We start from the raw sequence: 26986 nt of genomic DNA, 5'->3' as shown, positions 1-26986 counted from the left end.
GCCTCTTCAAAGCTGATCGCTGAGGGTGTCGGGAGTTGGACTCCCATCAATCAGAAATTTATGTCGTATCCTCAGGAGCTGGGAAACCCTACTTCTCAGGGTAGGCCATCAATTTCTGATTGGTGGGGACCCACCGCCGACGATCACATGTGCAACCTCCCCGCAGCTTACCAAGCACAACACAGTCCATTGTATAGTGGCTGTGCTTGGTTCTGCAGCTGAAGCCCATTCACTTGAATGAGACCGAGATGCCCCCTAGGCCTTGTGACCGGCCTACGAAAAGGTCACAGCACTCAATTAGCGTTGTGGGACCCCCCCCCGCCAATCTGACATTGATGACCTCTGCTCAGGAAAGGCAATCAATATCAACAACTCGGACAACCCCTTTAAATCTATGTCTAAGCAGGGGATTGGGATGTCTCTATCAGTAAGGCTACATGCACACAACCGCATGTGATTTGCGGTCCGCAAATTGCGGATGACGTTCCGTATGGCATCCGTTTTTTTGCGGATCCATTGTAATAATGCCTAGCCTTGTCCGCAAACTAGAAAAAAAAAATAGGACATGCACTATTTTTTTTTTTGCAGGGCAACGGAACGGACATACTGATGCGGACAGCACACGGCGTGCTGTCTGCGTTTTTTTTGCAGACCCATTAAAATGAATGGGTCCACATATCCGCAAAAAAAAAACGGAACGGACACAAACAACGTTCGTGTGCATGTAGCCTAAATCTAATAAGATATATTAAGAAATTAACCAGCTCAGAGTTCTGGAGCCAGTTTACATTCACAATAAGCTTTAGATGTGCAGATTTGCCTGAACTGGTCACAAAATATTCACATGAGGCCTCGTTCACATTTCCGTTTTTCACAGAAAATGCGGACAGCACACGTACCCAATGATTTAAATGGGTCTGTTTTCATTTCAGTATTTAATATTTTTTTTAAAATCAGAGACATGCACTACTTTGATCCATGATGCGGACCAAGCAGCATTGAAATCTATGGGTCTGTGAAAATCACGGATGCTGTCCGTGCCGCGTCTGTTTTTCACTGAAGACTAATAGGAGATTCTTTGGAAATTATTTTTTTTGGCTGAAAAACGTCCGTGAATTACGGATGACACGCTGATGGCAAAAACGGACCCGTTACGAATGAAACACGTACGCATTTTTTTCTCACAGACGTGACACGGACTCAGAAATGTGAAGAGGCCTTACAGAAAAGGAAGCATCTCAGAGACTGGTCCTTTGGGACTTCTCAAGGAGAATTGATCTACTTGCTGCAGGCGGCCAGCGAGATGCATATGGAAGTTCCCTGGAATATTCCCGGACATCAGATCATCACGAAGAGAACGGTGGAAAACTCTAGAACCGGTCCTAGAATCACAACTATAGAAAGACCAGAGCTGATCTACATGACAGAAATAGAACTTTATCCTGTCCTTATGCCATCGCCCTGACGGAGGTGTATGTGCCACACAGGAATTCTGCATTCTGACCAGCCTGGAGGAATAGCCCTGAGCGTTTTACATTCCTAGGACCACACGGGTGTGCCCCTCATCTATACACGACGCCCTAGAGAAGCGGCAACCAAACGTCGTTCATTACAGCAGTCCACATTCCCCAATGCAGACATGGAGAATGAGAAAATTGCTGGTTATCGATGGCATCAAGTATTACCACTGTGCCCACAGCATGCCCCCGGTCTCAGATAAGCCTATCCTCTTGCACTTGCTGCTCACACACCCCTGTGAAACAGATCGCACCCGCCTGTGCATGGCTCCCCTCGTGATTTTCAATCCGTTGCTCTGCAGGGTGGTGCATCCAGATCTCAAGGGGCAGATCCTTGGGTAGAGGCCGTTCTTTCAGATGGGCATCTAACTGGCGGAAAAGGTCTTTGGGCTTTTTCTTGGCAAGAGCTTCGACCTCTACATTAGGAAAGAAGAATCAGCAACAGTCAACTGCAGACTTCCCATCCACTGCTGTAACAGAACATGGTGTTAGGCTCTGGATGTCCGGGCCATGTCAACTAGACATCACACGATACTGTACACCCCAAAAATATGGGGGAACGGCGCGGAGAAGTGTTTACAACTGCGAGTTTTATTATAATGCTGTCATAATGAGCTCCTAATGGAAAATTCGGAGCTGAAAGGGGTCGTCTCACTTTGGCAAATGGCATTTATCATGTAGAGAAAGTTAATAAAAGGCACTTACTAATGTATTGTGATTGTCCATATTGCCTCCTTTGCTGTCTGGATTCATTTTTCTATCACATTATACACTGCTCATTCCCATGGTTACGACCACACTGCAATCGATCACACTTGCACACTATAGGAAAAAGCACTAGCTTATGTGCAGTGCCATGGTCCCAGGTACCAGAGAGGCCAATGCTTTTCCCTGTGGCGTGCAAGAATGACCACCACTGATGGACTGCTGGGTGGTCATAACCATGGAAACAAGTAGTGTATAATGTGATGGAAAAATGAATCCAGGCATCAAAGGAGACAATATGGAGAATCACAATACATTAGTGCCTTTTATTAACTTTCTCTACATAATAAATGCCATTTGCTGGAGTGAGACAACCCCTTTAAAGGGGTTTTCCAGGCTACAGATATTGATGACCGCACCTCTGAATAGGTCATTAATATCAGATCGGTGGGGTCAGACACCACCACCCCCATCGATCAACCGTTTTGGGCTGCTGCAGCACTAGGTACTAGCAGTGTACAGAGGGGAAGCAGAAGGCTCCATCCACTGTGTAGTTTCCAAAGCTCTGCTCCAGTTCACTTGAATAAGAGAAGAGCTGCAGTACCCTGGTGCAGCCACTAGACGGTGTACGGAGCTCTCTGCCGCCAGCTTTGTACCGTATAGCACAAAACAGCTGATCGGTAGGGGCGTCACATTCCCCACAATCTGAAATGAATGACCTCGTCATCAATACCCGTAGCCCAGACAAACCCTTTAAATGTAACTTACTATATATACAATTTACTGAGCTAAATCATTAACAGTAGTCTGTAGAAAAAGTTATCAGGCACCCAGGACCTTTTTGAGTGGCAATAGAGGTAGCCAGGAGCCACGCACTATTGTGTCCCTATAGGGGTTTCATGTGACAACTGTTTTCTAAAGGAAGGTTACGCGAGGATGCATGCACTCTGCGGATCCTGGCCTGGGTTGGTATATGTGCTGGGAAACGCCAAACAGATGCTCCTTCCCATTGAAATCATTATTTTTTTTAATGGAGTCTGTCAACACCTTTATGCTGCCCTCTCTGAGGGGAGCTTGGGGTCCTGATTGGCAGTTTCATTCCATGGCTTCCTCTTATATCTACCTACATCCGGTTTTAAGAAATGCCCCTTTTAAGAGCGACAGCGCCGGAATCTTACTATGAGGGAGTAGCCCTGATAACCATGAGCTGTGTCCATAGCTCCGGACACCTGCCAATGACCGACACTGCTCTCCCTATTAGGCCCCTTTCACACGAGCGAGTATTCCGCGCGGATGCGATGCGGGAGGTGAACGCATTGCACCCGCACTGAATACTGACCCATTCATTTCTATGGGGCTGTGCACACGAGCGGTGATTTTCACGCATCACTTTTGCGTTGCGTGAAAATCGCAGCATGCTCCTCTTTGTGCGTTTTTCACGTAACGCAGGCCCCATAGAAATGAATGGGGTTGCGTGAAAATCGCAAGCACCCGCAAGCAAGTGCGGATGCGGTGCGATTTTCACGCACGGTTGCTAGAAGACGATCGGGATGGAGACCCGAACCTTATTATTTTCCCTTATAACATGGTTATAAGGGAAAATAATAGCATTCTGAATACAGAATGCTAAGTAAAACAGGGCTGGAGGGGTTAAAAAAAAATAAAAAGTCATTTAACTCACCTTTATCCACTTGCTCGCGTAGCCGGCATCTCCGTCTGACTCTTTTACTGTCTAGGACCTGTGGAGAGCATTAACTATAGTTTAAGGACCTGGGATGACGTCACTCCGGTCATCACATGGTACGTCACATGATCTTTTACCATGGACCATGGTAAAAGATCATGTGACGTACCATGTGATGACCAGAGTGACGTCATCCCAGGTCCTTAAACTATAGTTAATGCTCTCCACAGGTCCTAGACAGTAAAAGAGTCAGACGGAGATGCCCGGCATCGCGAGCAAGTGGATTAAGGCGAGTTAAATGATTTTTTATTTTTTTTAACCCCCTCCAGCCCTGTTTTACTTAGCATTCTGTATTCAGAATGCTATTATTTTCCCTTATAACCATGTAATAAGGGAAAATAATACTATTTACAGAACACCGATCCCAAGCCCGAACTTCTGTGAAGAAGTTCGGGTTTGGGTACCAAACACGCGCGATTTTTCTCACGCGAGTGCAAAACGCATTACAAGGTTTTGCACTCACGCGGAAAAATCGCGGGTGTTCCCGCAACGCACCCGGACATTTTTCCGCAACGCCCGTGTGAAAGAGGCCTTAGGGCCTGACTACACGACAACGTTTGTTGCGCAACATTTTTTTAATGACAGTCAATGGTGTTACGCTGTGACAGTTGGATTTTAGTGCGATTATTGCGTCCCTGTAGGTTAAAGTGCGACACCATTGACTATTATTACAAAACAATGTTGCATAACATCGTCCCGCTGCAGTTGCATCCTTCTTGTTGTGGGACATTGTCGTTGTGTCAAGTATCAGCAGGCAAGCGGAGCTATTGACGCGGCTCAGGAATGTTTCCCCATGGCGAGATTCCAGCCCTTTTAAAAAGGTACAAAAAACCCTACTTTATGTAGACCTAAAGCAGCATAAAGGTGGTGACAGGTTCCCTTCAAAGGTCTCTCCGACTGTTCGCGGCATTATAATTAAAGCAGCATGGCGGCGGAGGGAACGTGTGGTGCATCAAGGTTCCCAGGACAATCGGGGCTGTTCATTATTAGAAATCTGCAACTGGAAGCAATTATAGCATCTGCCCTCTAAGACGTCTACATTTACAATGAGAAAGATGGATTCGTGTGGCTGGAGATGCACCTGAACCTCATGTGTCAAGTCTACAGAAAACCCAAGATAATCAGAAAGACATGAATATACAGAGGGCGATACATAAATGAAGCAGGTGACGTCCAGACCCACCTTTCAGGATGAAGCCAGAATCGCTGATGGTTCTGTTCTGTGTCTTCCACACGTGGTAGAGGTGGTAGTAAATGGCCACGTAGAGGTCGTTGAGCACAGCAAACACCTGCCGTCTGCGGTTACATTCCCTATAGAATGTAAAAGGCTAATAACTACGTGGATATCGGCAGCAAGGTCCTTCTAATGTACGTCATGGACGGGTGTCAGTTGTCACCCCATAATGATCCTGTGGATGTTGGTAGTGCACCCATGAGATCAGAAGCAGGTGAAGGTCTGTGGTACCATCCCTTTTAATGGCAGATGAACTGGGGTTGCGTCAGTTCCTGAGAAGGGGTCTACTGCATTCTCAGGGGTCTACACATTCTCAGAGTGACTGTCAAGACATCACCATTCAATAAGCACCACCGACATTCTCACCACCGACATTCTCACCACCGACATTCTATGAACCTCTTACCCCCGAGAAAACGATCAAAGTATAGCAAGCCATAAAAAAAGATGTAGCAGAGCTGAAATTCAATCAAACTCCTTTGAGTTAGGCCTCTTGCACACAAACAATTTTTTTTCTCCCCTGTTTACGTTACGTTTTTTGCGTTCCGTATACAGAACAGTTCATTTCAATGGATCCGCAAAAAAACGGAAGGTACTCCGTTTGTCTTCCGTTTTCCGTTCAAAGATAGAACATGTCCTATTATTGTCCGCATAACGGACAAGGATAGTACTGTTCTATGAGGGGCCAGCTGTTCCGTTCCGCAAAAAACGTAAAGCGCACAGATGTCATCCGTGTTTTTTGCAAACCGCAAAATACTGAAAAAGCCATACGGTCGTGTGCAAGAGGCCTTAAGTTAATACAATGTGGATACACGCAACCACAGATAACACAGCGATCCCCATGAGCAACAGCAAAAAAAAAAACCTCAGCTCTGCCATGTGCAATCTACACGGTGTCACTTACCTGCTCACTCTCTCCTCTCTCAGAACCTGGATACAGATTCTTGTGACATTTAGGGACATGAGACAGAATGGGAAATTCTGGAAGAGAACGTACAGCATTAGATTCACAAATGAGGGTTATAGTCCAACTGATGCTACACATACACTGTAAGTACTAGAGACCTGTGTGTGGTGCTGCGACAGGCGGAAAATGCCATGAGCCAAAGGCAGTATTTTGGGATCCATCACCATGTGCAACAGGTGCATGAGACCAAGAACGCCGGCAGCTCTCAGGTCGGTGCCAGGATCCAGACCTGCAGGGCAAGAGAATGGGCATGTCATAAATAGACTGGCAGAGTAGATTAAATCAGTCTGACGATGAAATGTCTGATGATGTGGATGGAGGGAGATATGAGACTCGGACGTCTCCACTGCCTTTCTATTCAGCTGGTAGTTTGTTTCCTGAACCATCACTACTATTTCCACCGTGCCATTTTTTAAGAACGCAGCCAATGAATTCAGCCATGGCATCATCAAGCCTTCCTCTATGACAGGGATAGGCAACCTGAAGCTCTCCAGCTGTTGCAAAACTACAATTCCCAGCATGCCTAGACTGACGACAACTATCAGCCTACAGCACGGCATGGTGAGAGTTGTAGTTTTACAACAGCTGGAGAGCCTGAGGTTGGCCATCCCTGCTCCATGATGTTCAATGGCAGCCTCCCCTCTTGGGGTCACCGAAACATTACCACCAGAGGCTCACTTAGCATTTATCCCGGAACCAGTCAAACCACCAACTCACCTTGGAATCCCAGTTGCTCCCAGTGTGATCCATACAGTGGGCAGTCGAACCTGGCACCAGTCAGCTTTTTGTATATGGTCTGTAGCACTCGAACATGAACTTGCTGACTATTATCGAGAGGACCTATGTACATAAACAGGATACTGTATATAGCACCACAGCGCAAGCGATAGTCATTCAATAGATCTTCCACCGAGAGAGAATTTCTGTTCACCGAGCAAATCAGTAATCTGACAGTAATATTTAGGAATTCTTCTATACTGTACACTTGTTACTCCGTTCACTATGTGTCTGACATTTGAAAGGCTTGATGATCAGCTGTAAACAGGGGGAGTGGGAGCCAGCCATACATTTTCCTGGAGGCATAAACTAGTTATACATGGGGGCAATTCCAGAGCGGATTGGTAAGGCTGAGTTCACATCAGCGTTCTTCTGCTCCGTTATAGGAACAGGAGAACGGAAAGGACGGATTCGGCTCATAACTGAGCAGAATGGAACCTAAGGACCCAATAAACTATAATGGGGTCCATTCGATTTCCGCTCAGAGGAAAAATTTTGAAGTGGAGACAAAAGTTCTGCGAGCAGAACTTTTGTCTCCGCTTCAAAGCGGAAACCTAACGGACCCCATTATAGTCTATGGGGCCCGAAGGCTCCGTTATGTTCCGCACCCGTCCTTTCTGTTCTTCTGCACCTATAACGGGAGGCTGATGTGAGCTCAGCCTAAGGTGTGTATAGGGGGACTGGGAGGGAGAGCTGCGAGTCAAACAAGCAGTAAAGCCAAGTATTGGCCCACGTAAAGGTGCTGCCGAAGAACGAGCAAAGTTCGTTCTTCTGGTGAAGGCGCTGTTATATAGGATTGTGCTGTGTATGGTGTTATATGCACACAACGCTTATTATGCGTGGATATTCATCTGGAAAATCTGCTTCGTAACACAGTGCCAGCAAAGGAGATTTTCAAAATCTCATGCACAATTCCGCTCAGAAATTGATCTGAAACCCACATCATGTCAGTTGCTGGTGCGGATTTTCAGAGCAGATTTCAAGTTACACATGCAGATTTTGAATGAGGCAGTGAAATCAGGATGCAAATTTGTGCGGAAAATTTGACATAAATTACACTGCTGTGTATATCTACCCTAAACAAGTATGTTCTGTCTGGTATCAATGAATGCATCGAGAAAAGTGACTTCACGATAATGGCCTGCCGAATCAGCCAGTGTAAATGGGCCTTTGGGCCGACGACCATCTACAGTGTATGGCCACCTTTAGCAGTTCTAAGTCCGCAGTATTTAATGAGCCTAGTGGTGCCCCCACCATGATGACGGCAGCCGCTGTACTAGAGTAGAGAGTAGGGCGGCAATCACTCTGCACTGAGAAGGTTGGGGTTGGCGGGGAGGTCATCAGTAGAGTTGAGCGAAGATCGCTACGGATGCTTAATCCAAAGTAGCTTTGTTCAAAACTTTGGAAAAACACAGTCCGGAGATCTGTATTAGAATGTATGGGCTCCGATGAGCCGAAGTAAGTTACTCGTGTGACTTCGTTGAATAACTTCGGTAGCGGAAAACCACTTTAAAACTTGAAACCCAACTCGGCTTTGGTTCTGAGGTACTAGTCGGAACTGAAGCAGAGTTCGGTTTCAAGTTTTAAAGTGGTTTTCCACTTTAAAAATCAACTACCAAAAGTTATCCAACGAAGTCTCGCACGACTTCGCAAATAACTTACTTTGGCTCATCAGAGCCTGTACATTTTAATACTGTACAAAGATGGATCTCCGTACAGTATTATTCCGAAGTTTTGAACGAAGCGACTTCGCATTAAGTATCCGAATATAGTGCACCTGTACTTATATGTGTCCTAATATTAGGCGACACTTTAAATTGACACCAGTTAAAGGGGTTGTCCGAGATCAAAATTATTTTTTAAAAACAGTTTACTCACTATTACTAGCCGAGTCAAGGTTCCCCAGATGTATTTAGGTCGTTTTTACACTGCTGCATGGCTCCTATGGTCCCCAACAGATTGTTGACATAGTTGTTTATCTGTGCGATCACTTCCTGCCGCACTGCACTGTGGGTCCCAGAACAGCACGGCATCTCCCACTTTCTACAGTCTAACATCTCGTCCCTGCACCCGCCCCCCTCATATCGTCCACTCCTCCATCTATCCGCCCCCTTATAGAAAGCTGCATGACCGGTGACGTCCCCGGACTGGAGGGGCGTGGCTTAGCGCTATGTCAGCCAGCCTTGTTACCGCCCCTTCTTCAACTCTGCATAATTACTTAGCGCTAAGCCACGCCCCTCCAGTCCGGTGACGTCACCGGCAGCCTAAGTAATTGTGCAGAGTTGAAGAAGGGGCGGTAACAAGGCTGGCCGACATAGCACTAAGCCACGCCCCTCCAGTCCGGTGACGTCACCGGCAGCCTATGTCGGCCAGCCTTGTTACTGCCCCTTCTTCAACTCTGCATAATTACTTAGGCTGCCGGTGACGTCACCGGCTCCCTGAGCAGCCGGAAGAAGAGGCTGCGATCGCCTGCAAGGGACCCGGTACGTCACCGGGTCTAAGAAAACAAACACTTCCGGCTAATAATTTCATATATGAAAACTGGGCTTCACAAATATCTGTCAAGGGTAGGACATGCATGTATGTAATATGTATGTCACTATAGTACTATTGCAACCATGTCCCCAATCCCGGACAACCCCTTTAATAGATAACTGTCAACTGACTCCCAAAAATAGAAAGAGCCATTACTTTCCCTGGGAGATACCTCTTTACATATTATTTTCCCATGGAGCAATTTCAATAAGTCTACATACACATATGGTCCCTTTAAGGAGATTTGCACCCTGCGTAAGCGGACTCCAATAATCCCACCCAACTCCTGCTGCTTTGACCACTGTCAGAATCAGATGCCCCATACTAACAGGAGAGAACTACTAATAATTTCCACATTGTCATTCATCCCCAGCCAAGCACCAGTGACCCCAGTCTATAATGTGCTGCCATAAACCGCCATTAAATACTATATACTTACACTGAGCTATGGTCAGCACCAAGTCCCTCTCTGCATGCAGATCTCTATGGAGCCGAGGGGGTCCAAACAACAGATGACTGACTGCCGACAGCCCCGAGCGCGGTACAGTGGGCTGGATCTTCTTCTACAAATAGAAAGCATGACTTAGGTTCCATTCACACGTCCGTAGTGTATTGCGGATCCGCAATACACCCGGCCGGCACCCCCATAGAACTGCCTATTCTTGTCCACAATTGCGGACAAGAATAGGACATGTTCTATTTGTTTCCGGAGCCGCGGACCGGAAGTTCGAGGCCGGCTCCGGAAATGCGGACAGCACACTGTGTGCTGTCCGCATCCATTCCTGCCCCATAGAGAATGAATGTTTCAGCACCCGTTCCGGATAACTGCGGAACGGGTGCGGACACATTCTACGGATGTGTGAATGGACCCTTACGCCAAGGGGAAGGAAGAATCAGAGGATAAATGGAGGCGGATTTCCCCTTTAAAGGGGTTGTCCCATTGCCAATCCACATGATAAAGGATAAGCGTCTGACTGGCGGGGGTCCAGCAGCTGGGCCCCCACCAATTCCGATAACGGAGGCCCTGTGTTGTCCTGTTTGAATGGAGCGGTGTTCGTGCATGTCACCTCTAAGGGACTGCCGAAGACAGCGGAGTCCAAGCGCTTTGCTATCTCCAGCAGTCCCACAGAATGAAACGGCAGTGCAGATACGTGACTGCAACCCCATTCAAATGGAGGAACATGGGCTCCCGATCATGCGATAGGTGGGGGGGCCCAGCACCCACCGATCAGACACTTACCCCCTGTGATGGGACAAGCTCTAACATTTTTATGTTGTGTGATCTGCACACCTTAGCCAGCTCCATACCATGTATTCTGACAGGTCGGCTGTCTGGAAGTATTGCAGTGCTTCATTGACGGATATCAAAGGCGTCTGTCCAGGAAGGACCCCGAGAAGCCCTGTATACAGACACAGGAAGAGGTTAATGTCTCAAGGACCACCAATGGAGCAGAAAATACGGAGACTCAGGAGCTCAGCTGCAATACCACAAGCACCCTATGGACAGCAGTGGCGCTCTTTTAGTAAGAAACCAGCCATGCTTTTCTTACCCTGAACCATCCCTTTAATAAATTTGGTGCATTTCTGTCTCTCTTAGAGAATGACATCTACTCTTGCTATGAACTGTGAATTTGCATCTCTATTTGTGCCATTTTCAGGCTAATAGAAAGACTGAGGCCACGAACACTCTTACTAAACCCGGACCACTTTTCAAAATTGCAAGTGTCGAGAAAAGTTGCACATTTCAGCATAAATATGGTGTGCGCAATAGGAAAAAAACAGCCGCAAATCAATTTTGTTTTTTAATCTTTAACCATTTTCAAGATCTCCGTTTGCTCTCAGTGAATAAAAAACACTTTTGTCATGCATTGTGACTGGACCCTTGTCAGGTTTTAATATACTGCGATAAAACGTCATGGTGATAAATCCAGGAGACCCCTTTAATGTCTCCTATACAAACACATTTAACTCATACCTGCAGCCCCACGTCTCCGCTAAATCTGTACTGACATTCACAATTCAGTTCCACATATACCATGTGTCTCGCCCCCACAGAACCCTGTTCAGTTCAGTGGAATAGTCTACATTTTGCTTCATACATATCTGGACACCAGCTATCCCCTCAGACTCCCCCCTTAACATGCATATTTGGGTACTTGTTTCCCCAACTCAACAGACATGACATGGTCGGTGTGTAACAATGAAATGAGGTGGATCCCCACCCTCCAACCCAGTAACATGTCTACGGCAAGGTCATACATACCTGATTTTTTGCAGTACAACTCTAAGAGAGAAACCAGAGATACAATTAGACTTTACACAAAAAAAAGGAGGGTAGGAAATACGACATATGCCAAAATGCAAGTGAATAGTGCACTTGAAGGGGGTTTTCCCACGAAAAATATTGTACAGTTTTGAAACCAGCACCTGGATCTGAATACTTTTGTAATTGCATGTAATAAAAAATTTTGCCTAGCCACTGAGCTATTCAATAAAATCTATCTATCTGTGAAGCGCCACCTGCTGTTTTTTTTTTCTTATTTCTTTGACCTGCTCACTGAGATGGCCGCACATGCTCAGTTTCATCCTTCAACTATTTCCTGAATTGTGATAGGGAGAGCATGGACACGCCTCCTGAGCTGTGATAGGGAGAGCATGGACACGCCTCCTGAGCTGTGATAGGGAGAGCATGGACACGCCTCCTGAGCTGTGATAGGGAGAGCATGGACACGCCTCCTGAGCTGTGATAGGGAGAGCATGGACACGCCTCCTGAGCTGTGATAGGGAGAGCATGGACACGCCCCTTGAGCGCTTAGCTTGATATAAATCTAGCAGAGCAATGTAGGAGATCTCTGGATCCATGTGAGGTACAGGGCTGGTTCTAGCTTTGTTAGAAAGAGATTGTCATGTACTATATGATGTCTGATTATCATTCTTTACATTAGTCATGGGATAGCCCCTTTAAAAGGGGTTGTCCAGGATTTTATTATTGATGGGGTATCCTAAAGATAGGCCAACAATATCTGACTTGCGGAGGTCCGACAACCTCACATCCGACAATCCTCACCAATCAGCTGTCCCGCAGTTGCACGCCACCAGAACTACAAGGCTCCAGGAGCAACTGCAGCCCAGAGGGTGTCGGAAACCAGCCGAGTGGGTGTCGGACTTCTGCAGATCAGATATTGATGGCCTATCCTGAAGATAAGCCATCAATAGTAAAAAAAAATCCTGGCCACTAGTCCAAATACTGCTGTCCATTTTGAAAACAGGGGTGTAAGCTTTAGGTGCCTAAGCCGCCAAGGCCACCGGGTCCCGCTGCAGCAGTGAAATGCTTTGTGCACGGTGACACAGATTTTGCGCCGATTTTTAAGTAAATCCAAACACAGCAAAAAAAGATGAAACGGCTCTCACCTGCTCTGCATCTGCTATGAGCACGGAACAACCGCACTTGGATGCGGGTAAGTGGAAATCCAGCTCAATACGCTGACGGTGCAACGGTACTTTATTTCAGCGGTTAAAAATCAAACATCCAGTTAAACAAAATCCTCGTCTACTGGTTTCGGGCTGTTGTGATGTCTGCCCTTTACTCATGACATTTGATTTTTAACCGCTGAAATAAAGTACCGTTGCACCGTCTGCGTATTGAGCTGGATTACCTTTTTTTCTACTGGATTTTTAAGTAATACACATCTGCATCCACACACAAATATGAGTTTTAGCTGTGGATTTATACTGCAAATTAGGGCTCATTCAGACGGTCGTATACTGTCTGCAAAATGCGGATCCGTTTTTTTGCTGATCCATAGTCTTCAATAGGGCCATGTCCTGATTTTCACTGATAAGTATAGGACAGGTTTAATTTTTTATTTTTTTTGCTGAGCCGTGTAATGGAAGAAAAGGGCCCCATAGAAGTGATATGGGACAGCATCTAATCAGCAAAAAAACGCATCCGCATTTTTGCAGAGAGCATTTGGCCGTCTGAATGAGCCCTTATCCTGAAAATCCACAGCAAGCTTGCCTGGTTCAGATCCTGACTGTCTGAACATAGTTCTGTCCTTTCACACTTTGCTCAAGGTGAACAATACACTTCAGGTCCACAACATCACAGGGAATAACAAAATGCTCGCATGCCCCCCACGCAGTAGAGCAATCGGCTAAAATGAAGCCGAGCGCCCTCTGTATTACCCGCATTATACGCAGAGTGCCTGCAGGGGGCGGGCTGAGCAGGAAGTCTGCGAGGTGCAACTTCAGCCAATAGCTGAAGAGTAGGAAGTGATGTCACAGAAGGGGGGGGGGGGCGCAATCTGGCAAATTCTCCTGTATAGTCCATTAGCATGCAGGCATTTTGGAGTTTCCTATGCTGTTAAGGACCTATAGTTATAGGGCTAATTTGCATGTGGGACCAGAATGAATTAACCCCTTAGTGACCACCAATACGCCTTTTTACATAGGGGGGGTTTTAGCTAAACAGCTGGCTTTAATCAATCATTACATGTACCCAAAATGGTGCATTAAAAACTAGAACTTCTCCTGCAAAAAATAAGACCTCATATAAGTACATTGATGAAAAAACTAAAAAAAAAGTTATAGCTCTTGGAACACGATTTAAAAAAAAAAATATGTGCGTGGTCACTAAGGGGTTATAGGCCCTGGTACATTACATGATCATTTATAAATTGTAAAAAAAAAAAAAATTGTGTGTGCACAGGCTTCCTTTCAGATTTTGTGTGGGCACAGTATTTAGCACAATACTGTCTGGTTTTCAGAGGTTCATTATTGGGCTACACCAGTGGTGGCGAACCTATGGCACGGGTGCCAGAGATGGCACTCAGATACCTCTCTGTGGGCATCCGCACCCTGGAAAAGTCTATGGTATACCAATATGCCTTAGACTGTCCCAGCCATTCATCAGCGCAGGGCGCACTATGAACAGCACAGGCAGCGCAGTAAATGATAAAGTACATGGAAGATATGCTATACAAGACTGTAGTGCTCAGGTTACATTGCTGTGTTGGCACTTTGTGATAAATAAGTGGGTTTTGGGATCTCGGCCTCTAAACGGTTCACCATCACTGGGCTAGAGGGTCATTTTTAGTAACACACAAACCACTTCCATCCTACCCAGTCCCAGGCCTTTACATGTACTGAGAATTGGTATCTGGGACATTATGGTCAGTACAGGTCTACTCCTGCAAAGACACAGTCCTTCATTAGCAGATCTCTGTAGCTCTCCCTCACATTCAATCTGGATCACATTCGGTAACAAATGCTAACCCCATGATGGCACACTGACCTGTCTGTATATTTTCCAAGGCATCCCATTCCTGCTCTGCTCTGAGCAAGTCTTCACTTTCTGCAAACAGAATAAATGCATTAAAAGTGATAGCGTGAGACTATAATGGAGGAGGATCTAGGAGTACGTGTAGGATCACAGATCAACAGCAAAAATGGGTTGAATCTCGCTTCACTCTACATTAAGGCTCAGTTCACACCTGAGCGTTCTGAAAGGAGCGCTCTGTATGCGCGATTGTACGGGCGTTTACAAGCGCGCATACAGAGACAAGTGTACACACAGTGTCGCGCGTTCCCGAAAGTCTATGTACGGGAACGCGCGACAAGCGCCCAAAAAAACGCTCCTGTACTTGTGTGAGCGTTGGGCGTTTTACAGCGCGATCGTACGCGCTGTAAAACGCCCAGGTGAGAACCATTCCCATAGGAAAGCATTGGTTTCTCCTTGTTGAGCGTTTTACAGCGCGTAGGAATGCGCTGTAAAACGCTCAGGTGTGAACTCAGCCTTAAGGAAACCTGTCACCAGGATTTTGTGTATAGAGCTGAGGACATGGGTTGCTAGATGGCCACTAGCACATCCGCAATACCCAGTCCCCATAGCTCTGTGTGCTTTTATTGTGTAAAAAAAACGGATTTGATCCATATGCAAATTAACATAAAAGAGTCATATCTTACTTGTGTGACCAAAGAGTCATATTTTCAAGCTCTGACTCATCTCAGGTTAATTTGCATATGTGAGTCAGAGCTTGAAAATATGACTCTTTGGTCACACAAGTAAGATATGACTCTTTTATGTTAATTTGCATATGGATCAAATCCGTTTTTTTACACAATAAAAGCACACAGAGCTATAGGGGCTGGGTATTGCGGATGTGCTAGCGGCCATCTAGCAACCCATGTCCTCAGCTCTATACACAAAATCCTGGTGACAGGTTTCCTTTAATGTAGAGTGAAGGGAGATTCAACCTTGCTGCTTTATAAAGGAAATTAGTGAGAAGCTTAGTGTATTGTAACAGCAGCGTATGTAAGTTTATGGGATTATACTTCCAGCCCATTAAGAAAAAACCAACACTGGAATGATGGGAGGACAGGGAGGGTGGCAACGTACCAGGTTCCTTCTCAGGTTCCTCACTCTTGCTCACCAGACTTTGTAAAACACTGTTCTGTTTCACAGCAGAAATCTAAAAGATGGAAACTGTGAATTAGAGTTCAGATATTGATAGATAACCATATTTATTATAAAGAGCAGAAACATGGGTTAGGGGACCAGGGCCTCCATGCAATGTAATGGCCTTTACATGGTTCAAATCCTGACCTGAGACCTCTATCCAGATTAGCAAAACCCTAATGGGACCTGTTCTGGGCATGGACAGTACATATCTAGACTAGAAGCCCTAATGGGACCTGTTCTGGGCATGGACAGTACATATCTAGACTAGAAGCCCTAATGGGACCTGTTCTGGGCATGGACAGTACATATCTAGACTAGAAGCCCTAATGGGACCTGTTCTGGGCATAGACAGTACATATCTAGACTAGAAGCCCTAATGGGACCTGTTCTGGGCATGGACAGTACATATCTGGACTAGAAGCCCTAATGGGACCTGTTCTGGGCATAGACAGTACATATCTAGACTAGAAGCCCTAATGGGACCTGTTCTAGTCTAGATATGTACTGTCCATGCCCAGAAGCCCTAATGGGACCTGTTCTGGGCATAGACAGTACATATCTAGACTAGAAGCCCTAATGGGACCTGTTCTGGGCATGGACAGTACATATCTAGACTAGAAGCCCTAATGGGACCTGTTCTGGGCATGGACAGTACATATCTAGACTAGAAGCCCTAATGGGACCTGTTCTGGGCATGGACAGTACATATCTAGACTAGAAGCCCTAATGGGACCTGTTCTGGGCATGGACAGTACATATCTAGACTAGAAGCCCTAATGGGACCTGTTCTGGGCATAGACAGTACATATCTAGACTAGAAGCCCTAATGGGACCTGTTCTGGGCATGGACAGTACATATCTAGACTAGAAGCCCTAATGGGACCTGTTCTGGGCATGGACAGTACATATCTAGACTAGAAGCCCTAATGGGACCTGTTCTGGGCATGGACAGTACATATCTAGACTAGAAGCCCTAAAGGGAGCTGCTCTGGACATAGACAGGACATATCTGAGCTAAAGGCCTTAATGGGAACAGTTCTGGGCATGGAAATGACATATGTAGACTAGAAGCCCTTCAAACATTCACTCTAATATGGTATAAGTTTTTTTAAATCAGATAATTTTTATTAGCGATTTTCAATACAATGAATGCAAACACACCCAAATCCCCCCTCCCTTCCCACCCCCCCCAACTTTCCCCTTCAAGGCAAGAGCAGTATACCAAAGTTCCAATATATTGAAAAGCTCATTTCCTTTTGTAGACTAAACCATTACACAATGCTCGATAAGGTAATGTGACGTTGCATATATATAAAAAAGCACCTGGGTAATTATTTATTCATCCATGTGTATACCTTTACCCACATGCGATACCTTGTATGTATACCTTTTAGACACCTCCTAGAATAGGATTTTACCCATACTTTCCCAAACTCAATTCGCTTTCACCATTTAACCCTCCACTTCCAGACCTACTCATACACTCATACCCTTTCTCACACTTGGATATTGTAGTGTTGAATGCAGGGTGACCAGATTTTTTCAAATTTTTTTAAACTATTTCTTTTATGGTAAACAAATTGCTCAAGGAGTATCAGTACATGTACCTTACTTTCCAGTTCTTTCACCGATGGCGGTTGTCTATCCAACCAGTGAAATGCTATCACCTTCCTCGCCTGATACATCACTCGCATGATAGCTAGTTTTTTCTCCGCCATCCCTTCTGACAACTCCACATATCCCATAATACAGGACCGAACTGTCATATCCAGTCTGACTTCAAATACATTCTTTATTATTTCCTCTATTCCCCTCCAATATCTCCTCAACCTAGGGCAATTCCACATTAGGTGTATAAGATCAGCGTTTGCCCCGTCGCATCTTGGGCAACAGTCGTCTATTCTGTACCCCATCTTCTTCAGTAGAACCGGTGTCTTATACACTCGATGTAGTAACAGGAGTTGAGCCACTCTGTGGACTCACTTACCGCTACCTTAGTAAAATCCTCTAAGACAGTGTCCCACTGCTCCTCTGTAAGATCCAGAACATCCTTCCTCCATTTCTCATATAGTGGGAAATCTTGTTTTTTAAACTGTGCTTCCATAAGGCAAGCGTAATTTAGTGATATCACCCCTGATGTGCCCCCACTTGTTTTAACCAGATCTATTACTGAGTTTTTCTGTGCAGGACCCACCGCCTCTACCTGTTCTTGAGCTCGTAGTGCATGTCTGAGTTGCAGGTATAGATAGAATTGGGACTTCAGCAATCCAAATTCCTGCAATATGGTATAAGTTTAGTGACAACTCCTATTGTCACCTAAAGTCACAACTATAGTGGATGTAACATCTCAACACCCATGTCTGGAGCCAGCACCCAAGTCTGATATGGGTCCATACAGTGCTGCACAATTAGGCGCAATATGAAACACTAAAAGGGGTTATCCGGGAATTTATATTGATGACCTATTCTCAGGATAGGTCATCAATGTCAGATTGGCAGAGGTCCGAACCCTGGGACCCCCGCCGATCAGCTATTAGAAGAGGCCAGTGTTCCTTGAGGGCCACAGCCTCTTTCTAGGCCATGTGACATCACCGTACATTGGTCACATGGCCTAGTTGCAGCTCAGTCCCATTCAAGTCTGCAATACCAAGCACTGCCACTATACTATACACAGCGCTGTGCATGGAGAGCTGCTGGGAGGCGGCTGAGCTCCCTGAAACAGCTGATCTGAGTCCCAGCACCCCCACCAATGAGGATAGGTCATCTTTATCAATTCCTGGATAGCCCCATTAAAGGGCAATATTGCTATAGCATGGCAGCATGCAGGAACTCGGGGAGTGGCAGCACTGCGCTGGTGATTCTGACTGACGTCAATCTCCTAATGCCTGCTGTAATAACGGCATTCCTATCCCGGGCACCTCCATCCCTCAAGATGTTCTTTGATTAACACTAGCGGCACTGTGGTCGTCACTGCTATTGGTCGCACTGTGGTAGGTGCTTTGTGTTACAATCTGTTGGTACCTTGGCGGAAATTTCCCTGAATGCGGTTTCCACATTTAGGGCAGTCGGTGGTCCCATAAGGAGTAGGATAAAGTTGTGAGTCACATACAAAGAGGCACTGCACACACCCGCAGGCCTCTGTCAGGGAATATACTACAGAGAGCTGGCACTACGGCAGGTTCCTACTGACACCCAACCTCCAAACAAATGCAGTCTTGGTTGTCGCACTTACTGGCATGGATTTAATGGCTGGCAGGAAGTTGTCGCGAGTTTGGTGAACATCAGGGCACACAGCCCAACCATTTATTACCTGGAAGGAGAGAGATAATTTAGCAGAACGTAAGACATCACGATGTAGAGACCACCGGCGCCAAGTAAGGTTTCCACTTTGAAATTAGGGTACTGAGCAGAAAAAAAGGCCAGAGGGCAGACCATCCAACCAGTTGTGGCTGGAAGATGGGCTGTGGTGTTACTATACGGCGACTTAAAGGGGTTGTCCCACCTTGGACATTGGGGGCATATCTCTGGGACCCGCACCTATCCTTAAAAACGGAGCCTGCAAAGTGACAGAGGGTGAACCTCGCAATGCGCTGCCGCTCTCCATTCATTTCTATGAGAGTGGCAGTGTTCAGCTATTTCCTCCGAGCGGTGGCCGCGCTTCCCTTTCATTTCAATGGGACTTCCAAAAATAGACGAGAGCGCCGCAGGCACTGGGGGCATATCCTAGCGTTATACCCCCAATGTCCAAGATGAGAGGTTAGAGGTTGTGCAGTTCTTGCACACCCCCCCCCCCCCCCCCCCATCCGTCCGTTCAGGACCAGACAGCACAGGGGTATCACTGTACCTCACTATCCATGCTTCATCCTGGTGTGCCACCAAAGTCGTCAGTGCAAATAGCGGGCTGTCCTTGCTACAGTTGTGCAATGTTCACACTCCATTCTACCGCCAACGTCTCCATCACGGGCTACACCGGGCAGTCGGTGGAGGTCGCCTAGTGGGGGAAGATGTGAGAACGGATATCACTCTGCACAATTCTGAGAGGTTTTAAGGTCGTTAAAATAGCGGTCAATAGATGAAGCGGCGTGCTCGGTGGGGGGTGAGGGGTTTTGCGGCCCTCCACTGATCAGATGTGCCCGAGGATAGGCCATCAAAATAAAAGGAACGGAAAACCCCTTTAAAGGGAATCTGTCACCTGCTTTTACCATTTTTAAGCTGGCACCATCGCTATGTGGACTAAAGTACCTTATTTCCAGCAGTCTTCTTTTTACTTGATTTCGTTTTGTAGTTTTCTGTTATGCTAATTAGGGTCCAAGGAGTCCAGAGGGGCGTTTTTTTCCCCTCTCCTGTGCCCAGTGACGCCCCCCACCCCTGCAGTGCCCAGCCCGCCTTAATTTGAATTCCAAGGACGCCTCCTGATCCTCAAATAACCTCCCACAGCTCGGCAAACTGTTCCGCCCCCTCCCCACGTCATAGTCTACCTTATAGAAATGCGCCGTCCTCCTTCCTGTCTGCGGCTAGAAAACTCGCGCAGGCGCAGTACTGCCAGCGCGATCATCAACGTCCTGAGGGCAACAGCGCTCAGGTCACATCACTGGGCTCGGCGCATGCCCAGTGAGACTTTTGAGGCTGTTGCCCTCAGGAGGTTGATGATCGCGCAGGCCGCTGGCAGTACTGCGCCTGCGCGAGTTTTCTGGCCGCAGACAGGAAGAAGGACGGGGCATTTCTATAAGGTAGACTATGACGTGGGGAGGGGGCAGAACCGTTTGCCGAGCTGTGGGAGGTTATTTGATGATCAGGAGGCGTCCTTGGAATTCAAATTAAGGCGGGCTGGGCACTGCAGGGGGGCGTCACTGGGCACCGGAGAGGGGAAAAAAAACGCCCCTCTGGGCTCCTTGGACCCTAATTAGCATAACAGAAAAAGCGCTTTTATATCAAAACTACAAAACGAAATCAAGTAAAAAGAAGACTGCTGGAAATAAGGTACTTTAGTCCACATAGCGATGGTGCCAGCTTAAAATGGTAAAAGCAGGTGACAGATTCCCTTTAAGCACATTACTATGACTGGGCCATTATCGTATCTCGTGATAAAAATCCCAAAATGTTGGATTTTGCCCACAGATCACAAACGTTCCAGGATATGAATCAATTGAAAATTAGCATTTGCGAAACGTTAGGCTTTATTTTTTTAGGGTCTATTCAGCGTCTCAAATTCTAAACTGCATGCAGCTCGCATCCTTAAAAGGGGTTGTCCAAGCTAAAAAAAAAAAAATAATGTTAGGAAAGGGTTTAAAATAGTCATACTTCTCCAATTTAAACCCTCTCCGCTCCAGCGCCGCTGTCTTCCTGACCGGGATTTATTTACATGGCTGCAGTGGCGATGGGCCCACATATTGCAGGTGCCTGCTGCAGCCAATCACTGTTCTCAGCAGTATACGGCCCAAGGCTGCCACTTCGGGCAATCATGTGCAGTGTATGACTGCTGCAGCCATGGAAATATACCCCAACTGGTGCTGGAGCGGAGGGGGCGGGGTCAGGAAGTAGGACTTGGTTGATTAATTTAACCCCTTCCCTGCCATGTAACAAGTTTTACTTTACCTCTGGCAACCCCTTCTCAGGGAACCCAAACACCTGCCGCCGGTGAAGCCTCCGGATCTTTCTTTGCCAGATGAGGCCAGGGGAAAGAAAGATCAGGATGGATGGAAAGATAGATGGATGGATTAGATAGATATATAGATAGATAGATATTTCCAGCCTAGAGAAGGCTCTATTGTTCATATATACTTTGCAGGTTTTAGTCAAAATGCTGTTCCCCTGCAGTTAGCAAGATAGCTGCAGACAGTGCCAGACCCCTGCTCGGCGCACCCCCTTTCAGCAGACACGAGAGACAATCAGTGCATTACCCCCAATACAGAGCACGTCCACCGGCTACGCACTAGAGACAACGCCGCCGCCGCTCCCCCGTCACACACACCAGCCCTTATCTCTCATAGCTCCCTCCAATCTCTGCGGCCATCATCAACTTTCCCGAGTCCTGGCAACCAAGCGGCGCACTGCATCCTGGGAAGTGTAGTTTAACAAGTCCATTCCTCTACGCTAAAGATTCAACCGCAGACTACATTACCCAGAAGCCTTCGACTCCCAGTCCTGGAACTGCAACCGTTACCCGTCTTCAGTCTTAGCGGCTGAGGTCTAAGGCGGCGCCCATTTTGTTGTAGACTAATCCTATGGTAGGTTCAACCAAACCAGGGTGGTCTATGGTAATATGTCTTCCGAGTGGAAGACATTGATGTAAAATAAGACCTATAAGCAGGATTGTGGGCAGTAATCAGGATGGTGGCAGAGACAGAGGCACAATAATATTAGTCAAAGGCTTCTACTGGTTTTCTAGTTTTAATATCTGTATATGTGTGTGTGTATATATATATATATATATACATATATATATATATATATATATATATATATACACACACCTTGTGTGGCAGTCATAGACTTCTTGCCAGGATTTTCCACATATAAACACCATATTTTCAGTTCTTAGCTGATAATACCAGTAATTGGCACACTATACTCCCAATAGAGCTGGTCCCTATAGAAACCGCATCCTGCATGTGACATCTCCTCCCCCACATGATGTTTGAGTATTTATAACCCCTTCATGACCACATTATTTTATCCATTTCACCCTCATAATAAGAGCTTATATGTAGCTGTATTATATAACTGTTCACTCGATGCCCTGCCCTAGTCTGATTAAACATAGACCAGTTGTTTGGATTTAGGGGGGTAACGTGCCGTTTCCTGGGCCCCATCCTACCGGGTCCTACTGCTGGGACCACCACTGATCACGAGAACGCGTGGAGCACACCTGAAATGAACAGAGCGGCTGGTTGGAAATGCATGCCGCCGCCGCTCCATTAATTTCTATGGGAGCGCCTGAGATACCGCCCACCAATCTGATAGTTATTCCCTATATAGGTGATCACTTATTACAACCGGAATACCTCTTTAAGGCCTATTGCACACGACCGTATGGCTTTTTCAGTGTTTTGCGGTCCGTTTTTCATTGATCCGTTGTTCCATTTTTTTTGTTTCCGTGGTGTTTCCGTTCCGTTTTTCCGTATGGCATATACAGTAATTACATAGATAAAATTGGGCTGGGCATAACATTTTCAATAGATGGTTCAGCAAAAAACGGAACGGAAACGGAAGACATACGGATGCATTTCCGTATGCGTTCCGTTTTTTTTGTGGACCCATTGACTTGAATGGAGCCACGGAACGTGATTTGCGGGCAATAATAGGATATGTTCTATGTTAAAACGAAACGGAATGCATACGGAGTACATTCTGTTTTTTTTGCGGAACCATTGAAATTAATGGTTCCGTATACGGAACGCAAAAAACGGCCAGTAAACGGGAAAAAAAACGGCCGTGTGCAGGAGGCCTAAAGGTGAGAGCTGCTCCCATTGACTTCAGAGGGAGCAGCGCTGTGGCAGTGAGCTGATGCTGTGTAGCTCTGGCACTGACTTCTGTCGACGGAGCTACACAGACCACCTGGATCAACGGGGGAGTGGGATGTCAGACTCCCACCGATCAGCTGCTGAGGATAGGCCAGCACTTAAAAAACCCTGGACAACCCCTTTAAAATAGACCTGATAGAGCTGGAAGCTTTTGTATTAAGCCTCATTCACATGTCCGTGCTCAAATCCGTGAAAAGGTGGTCAGTGATGCCTCCGTGAAGATGTCCGTAAAGGATCTGTGTTTGCTGTCCGTGTGTCACTGACACTGCACAGCTGAAGAATTATTTTCAAAGCATATCTTCCTAATGATCTGCGAAACACGGATGGCATCCGTGGTTTTCATGGACCCATAGACTGTAATGGGCGTGATGGATCCGTGAACATGGACAAAATAGAGCATGCATCCGTGCTAAAAACACGGACCCTGGTATATATAAAAAAAAAAAACTGATGTGTGAATACACATATTAAACTGGTTGTGTATGCTGTCCATGGAGAACATGTACGTGGAACACGGATATGTGAATGAGGATTAACACGGAGCATTGTCAGTGTCAGGGCTCATGCACACAGCTGTTGTTTTTGTCCGCATTTTTTGCGGGTCGGATGCGGACCCATTCACTTCAACTGGGCCACAAAAGATGTGGACAGCACTCAGTGTACTTCCTGCATCCGTATGTCCTATTCTTATCCTTATTACGCAAGATGTGAAACACACACGCCAGTATCCGTGTTTTGTGGACTGAAAAAACGGCCGTGTCCACGAGCCCTAATATTCCAGCATTATAAATCAGTATAAGGCCTCATGCACATGACCACAGTTTTGGTCCGCATCCAATCTGCATTTTTTCCAGATCCGTTGCGGACCTGTTCAATTCAATGGGGCCACAAAAGATGTGGACAGCACACAGTGTGCAGTCTGCATGGGCACGTCCATTCCATGGCACTGCAAAAAAGATAGAGCATGTCCTATTCTTGGCCGTTTTGTGGACAAGAATAGGCAGTTCTTAGAGGGCAGGACGTACCGTTCCGACACAACCAGTACCCGTGTTTTGCAGATCAGCAATTTGTGGACCGCAAAAACGGCAATGGCTGTGTGCATGAGTCCTAATGCTATGTGATCCTGTCAGAGGAGCGAGGTCAAAACGGGAACACAGACTGACCTCGCTTGTCTATGTCTGGTCTTAGGTCCGTGAAAAAAAGCATACGTGAAGATGTCCGTTAAGGGTCAGTTTTTACCATCCGTGTGTCATCCGTAATATACTGACGTTGCTCAGCTGAAAATTTATTTCAAAATAATCTCCTATCAGTCTTCAGTGAAAAACGCATGCACCACAGATGACATCCATGGTGTGTGTGTGATTTTCACGGACCCATAGACTTCTATTGGCGTGCTTGGTCCGCATCACAAGTAGTGCATGTCTCAGATTTTTTTTTTTTACTGACCCACAGTCAGTAATAAAATACTGAAATGTGAACAGACACATTTAAAAGGGAACCTGTCATCACCTTTATGCTGTCCATACTAACGGCAGTATAAAGTAGAGACAGGTGAGCTGATTTCAGCGGTCTGTCATTTATAAGTTAAAAGTAAGTGGTTGTCAAGAACCAACATCACAATCATTGCAGACTGGGCCTGGAAAAGAGTCCCGGCCACCTGAGGAGTCCTGGTTATCCATGAAGTCCTGCTCTCCTGCCCACCTGCTGATGACTGACAGTCTAATACCTAGTTTTCTCCCTTTCTCTCTAGGAGAGAACTGCCAATCATCAGCAGATGGGGGAGAGAGCAGGAGATTATGGATAACCAGGACTCTTCTCAGGTAGATTTGACTCTTTTCAAGGCCTGGGCTGTAATGATTATGATGCTGGTTCTCAGCAACCACTTACTTTTAGCTCATGAGTGACACAGCGCTGAAATCGGCATGTCTGTCACTACTTCATGTTATCCTCAGTGAGGTCAGCATAAAGTTGATGACAGGTTCCCTTTAAATCAATGGGTATGTGTGCTGTCCGGTGAAAATGCGGACAGCACACGTCAGTGAAAAACGGAAATGTGGACGAGGCCTTAGACTGCTGCAGGCAGTACAAATGACTGGCCATACATTTGAGACATTTTTAGTCTGATGTTTTTGGGGATAGTCCACTGCGGCTCATTTACAAACATATTTACACCAGTTTTTGGTGTAAAAAAGTCACAGGATCCCTTTTTGCATCTTTTTAAACACCCATGTGATAATATTTTGTTGCACTGCCATTTTTACTCTCTTCACCACTTGGGGAAGGGGAGGGGGGCCCAGGCCTTTGGCAAATTTACTATCATTTAAGCCAGAAAACCTGTAAAAGAGGTGGCTGGAGTAGTTTTCACTCTAGGCGAATAGAGGTGCACACCTTGTCATAAATTAGGCGAATCCTCCAGCAGTACAGGTGGGTAATACAAAGACCAGCATAAGGCCCCTTTCAGACGAGCGAGTGTCACGCCCCGGACTCGCAGCGCAGCACCCGTCCTGGACTTCCAGCACTGCCGGGGTCGCACAGCATTATACTGACTTATGATGCTATGTAACCCCTAGAGGTCTGGAATGTAGTGTATAGCAGTGACATAACGCTGCCAGTGTTATCCAATACATTCCAGAACTGTAAGGGTTACATAGCATCATAAAATCAGTATAATTAATGCTATGCACCCCCGGCAGTGCTGGAAGTTCAGGACGGGTGCTGGGCTGCGATTCCAGGGCGTGACACTCGCTCGTCTGAAAGGGGCCCAAGAAGCCAGTCTTTGTAAAGGACCCTTGGCCGCTTAATATCATGCTGTGACTTCCTGCCCGGAGAGAGAACACTTCAGCACATGGGAGTAGTAGTCCTCAGACATTGCAGTAATTATTACATACAGTCTCACCTCTGGCAAATAACAAACGTTTGGTCTTTATGTTATCAAAGACTTTTATTTTATATTCTAATGATTAAAAAAAAAAAAGTTGCGACACAAGTATCGTGTGATTTCACATAGAATGATTTACTCGATCCCTTTACATGACAAGTTCAGACAGGTTTTCACAGACTGAGGATTAAAAATAAAAAATATAAAATAAAATAAAAATAAAAAAATCACACGAGAAGACACGAAAAGATAAGCGTCAATTACTTCCCACATAACACCCAGCACCTTACCCCCAGGCACAGTATATATACGTATGAACAGGAGAGGTGGGATCATGGCAGCCATTTTTCTCAGAACAGACATTCAGCTTGATAATTGCAGTTGATGGTAGTAGGGATTAACAACTGGGATTCTCACAAGGTAAGGTAAACCTAGAATATTCTTCCATAATGGTAAACTCCACTCTTACATCATTCACAGTTAAGCTCCTGTACGGGTATTTTGCTCCATGACTTCTTCTCTAGTCATAGCTAAAGCTACAGGCAAAATTCTAGTGGTTTCCTGCTATACGAGCTAAGCTGCCAGGTCACGCGTCTGTGCTGACTGTTTCCAAGGGCAACCAGAAGAATTTTGAAAACTTTGAGCC

The 26986-nt window shown here is 46.2% G+C and overlaps 1 protein-coding gene across 2 annotated transcripts; it reads right to left on the bottom strand.

Moving 5' to 3' along the window:
* Window positions 1-959: 959 nt before the first annotated feature.
* On the bottom strand, window positions 960-21987 carry ELMOD3 (ELMO domain containing 3). Of its 2 annotated transcripts, none has more exons than XM_040414569.1 (13): window positions 21840-21987; window positions 19784-19930; window positions 19172-19249; window positions 15877-15949; window positions 14773-14832; window positions 11743-11763; window positions 10788-10879; window positions 9919-10042; window positions 6885-7007; window positions 6266-6396; window positions 6105-6181; window positions 5150-5277; window positions 960-1933 (listed from the first exon to the last, which is right to left on the bottom strand). In XM_040414569.1, exons 2-13 carry the CDS (start codon window positions 19793-19795, stop codon window positions 1713-1715), a joined length of 1140 nt encoding a protein of 379 aa, XP_040270503.1. In that variant the 5' UTR covers window positions 19796-19930; window positions 21840-21987; the 3' UTR covers window positions 960-1712. The 2 variants fall into 2 exon arrangements, with proteins under 2 accessions (XP_040270503.1, XP_040270504.1); XM_040414570.1 differs by having other exon boundaries at window positions 1863-1987.
* Window positions 21988-26986: the final 4999 nt, after the last annotated feature.

This window comes from Bufo bufo, chromosome 1 (assembly GCF_905171765.1).
Source record: "Bufo bufo chromosome 1, aBufBuf1.1, whole genome shotgun sequence".
Lineage (NCBI taxonomy): Eukaryota > Metazoa > Chordata > Amphibia > Anura > Bufonidae > Bufo > Bufo bufo.
The sequence above is the reverse complement of the archived record's forward strand: the minus strand, read 5'-3'. Positions and strand labels throughout refer to the sequence as shown.

Bases quoted from the DNA above. Each gene is read 5' to 3' on its own strand.
- ELMOD3 (XM_040414569.1), bottom strand. The intron at 11,764-14,772 runs GTCAGTGTGCCA...TTTCTCTCTTAG, and splicing joins CTTGGAAAATATACAGACAG to AGTTGTACTGCAAAAAATCA. The intron at 1,934-5,149 runs GTGGGTCTGGAC...TTCCTAATGTAG, and splicing joins TTCTGGCTTCATCCTGAAAG to AGGTCGAAGCTCTTGCCAAG.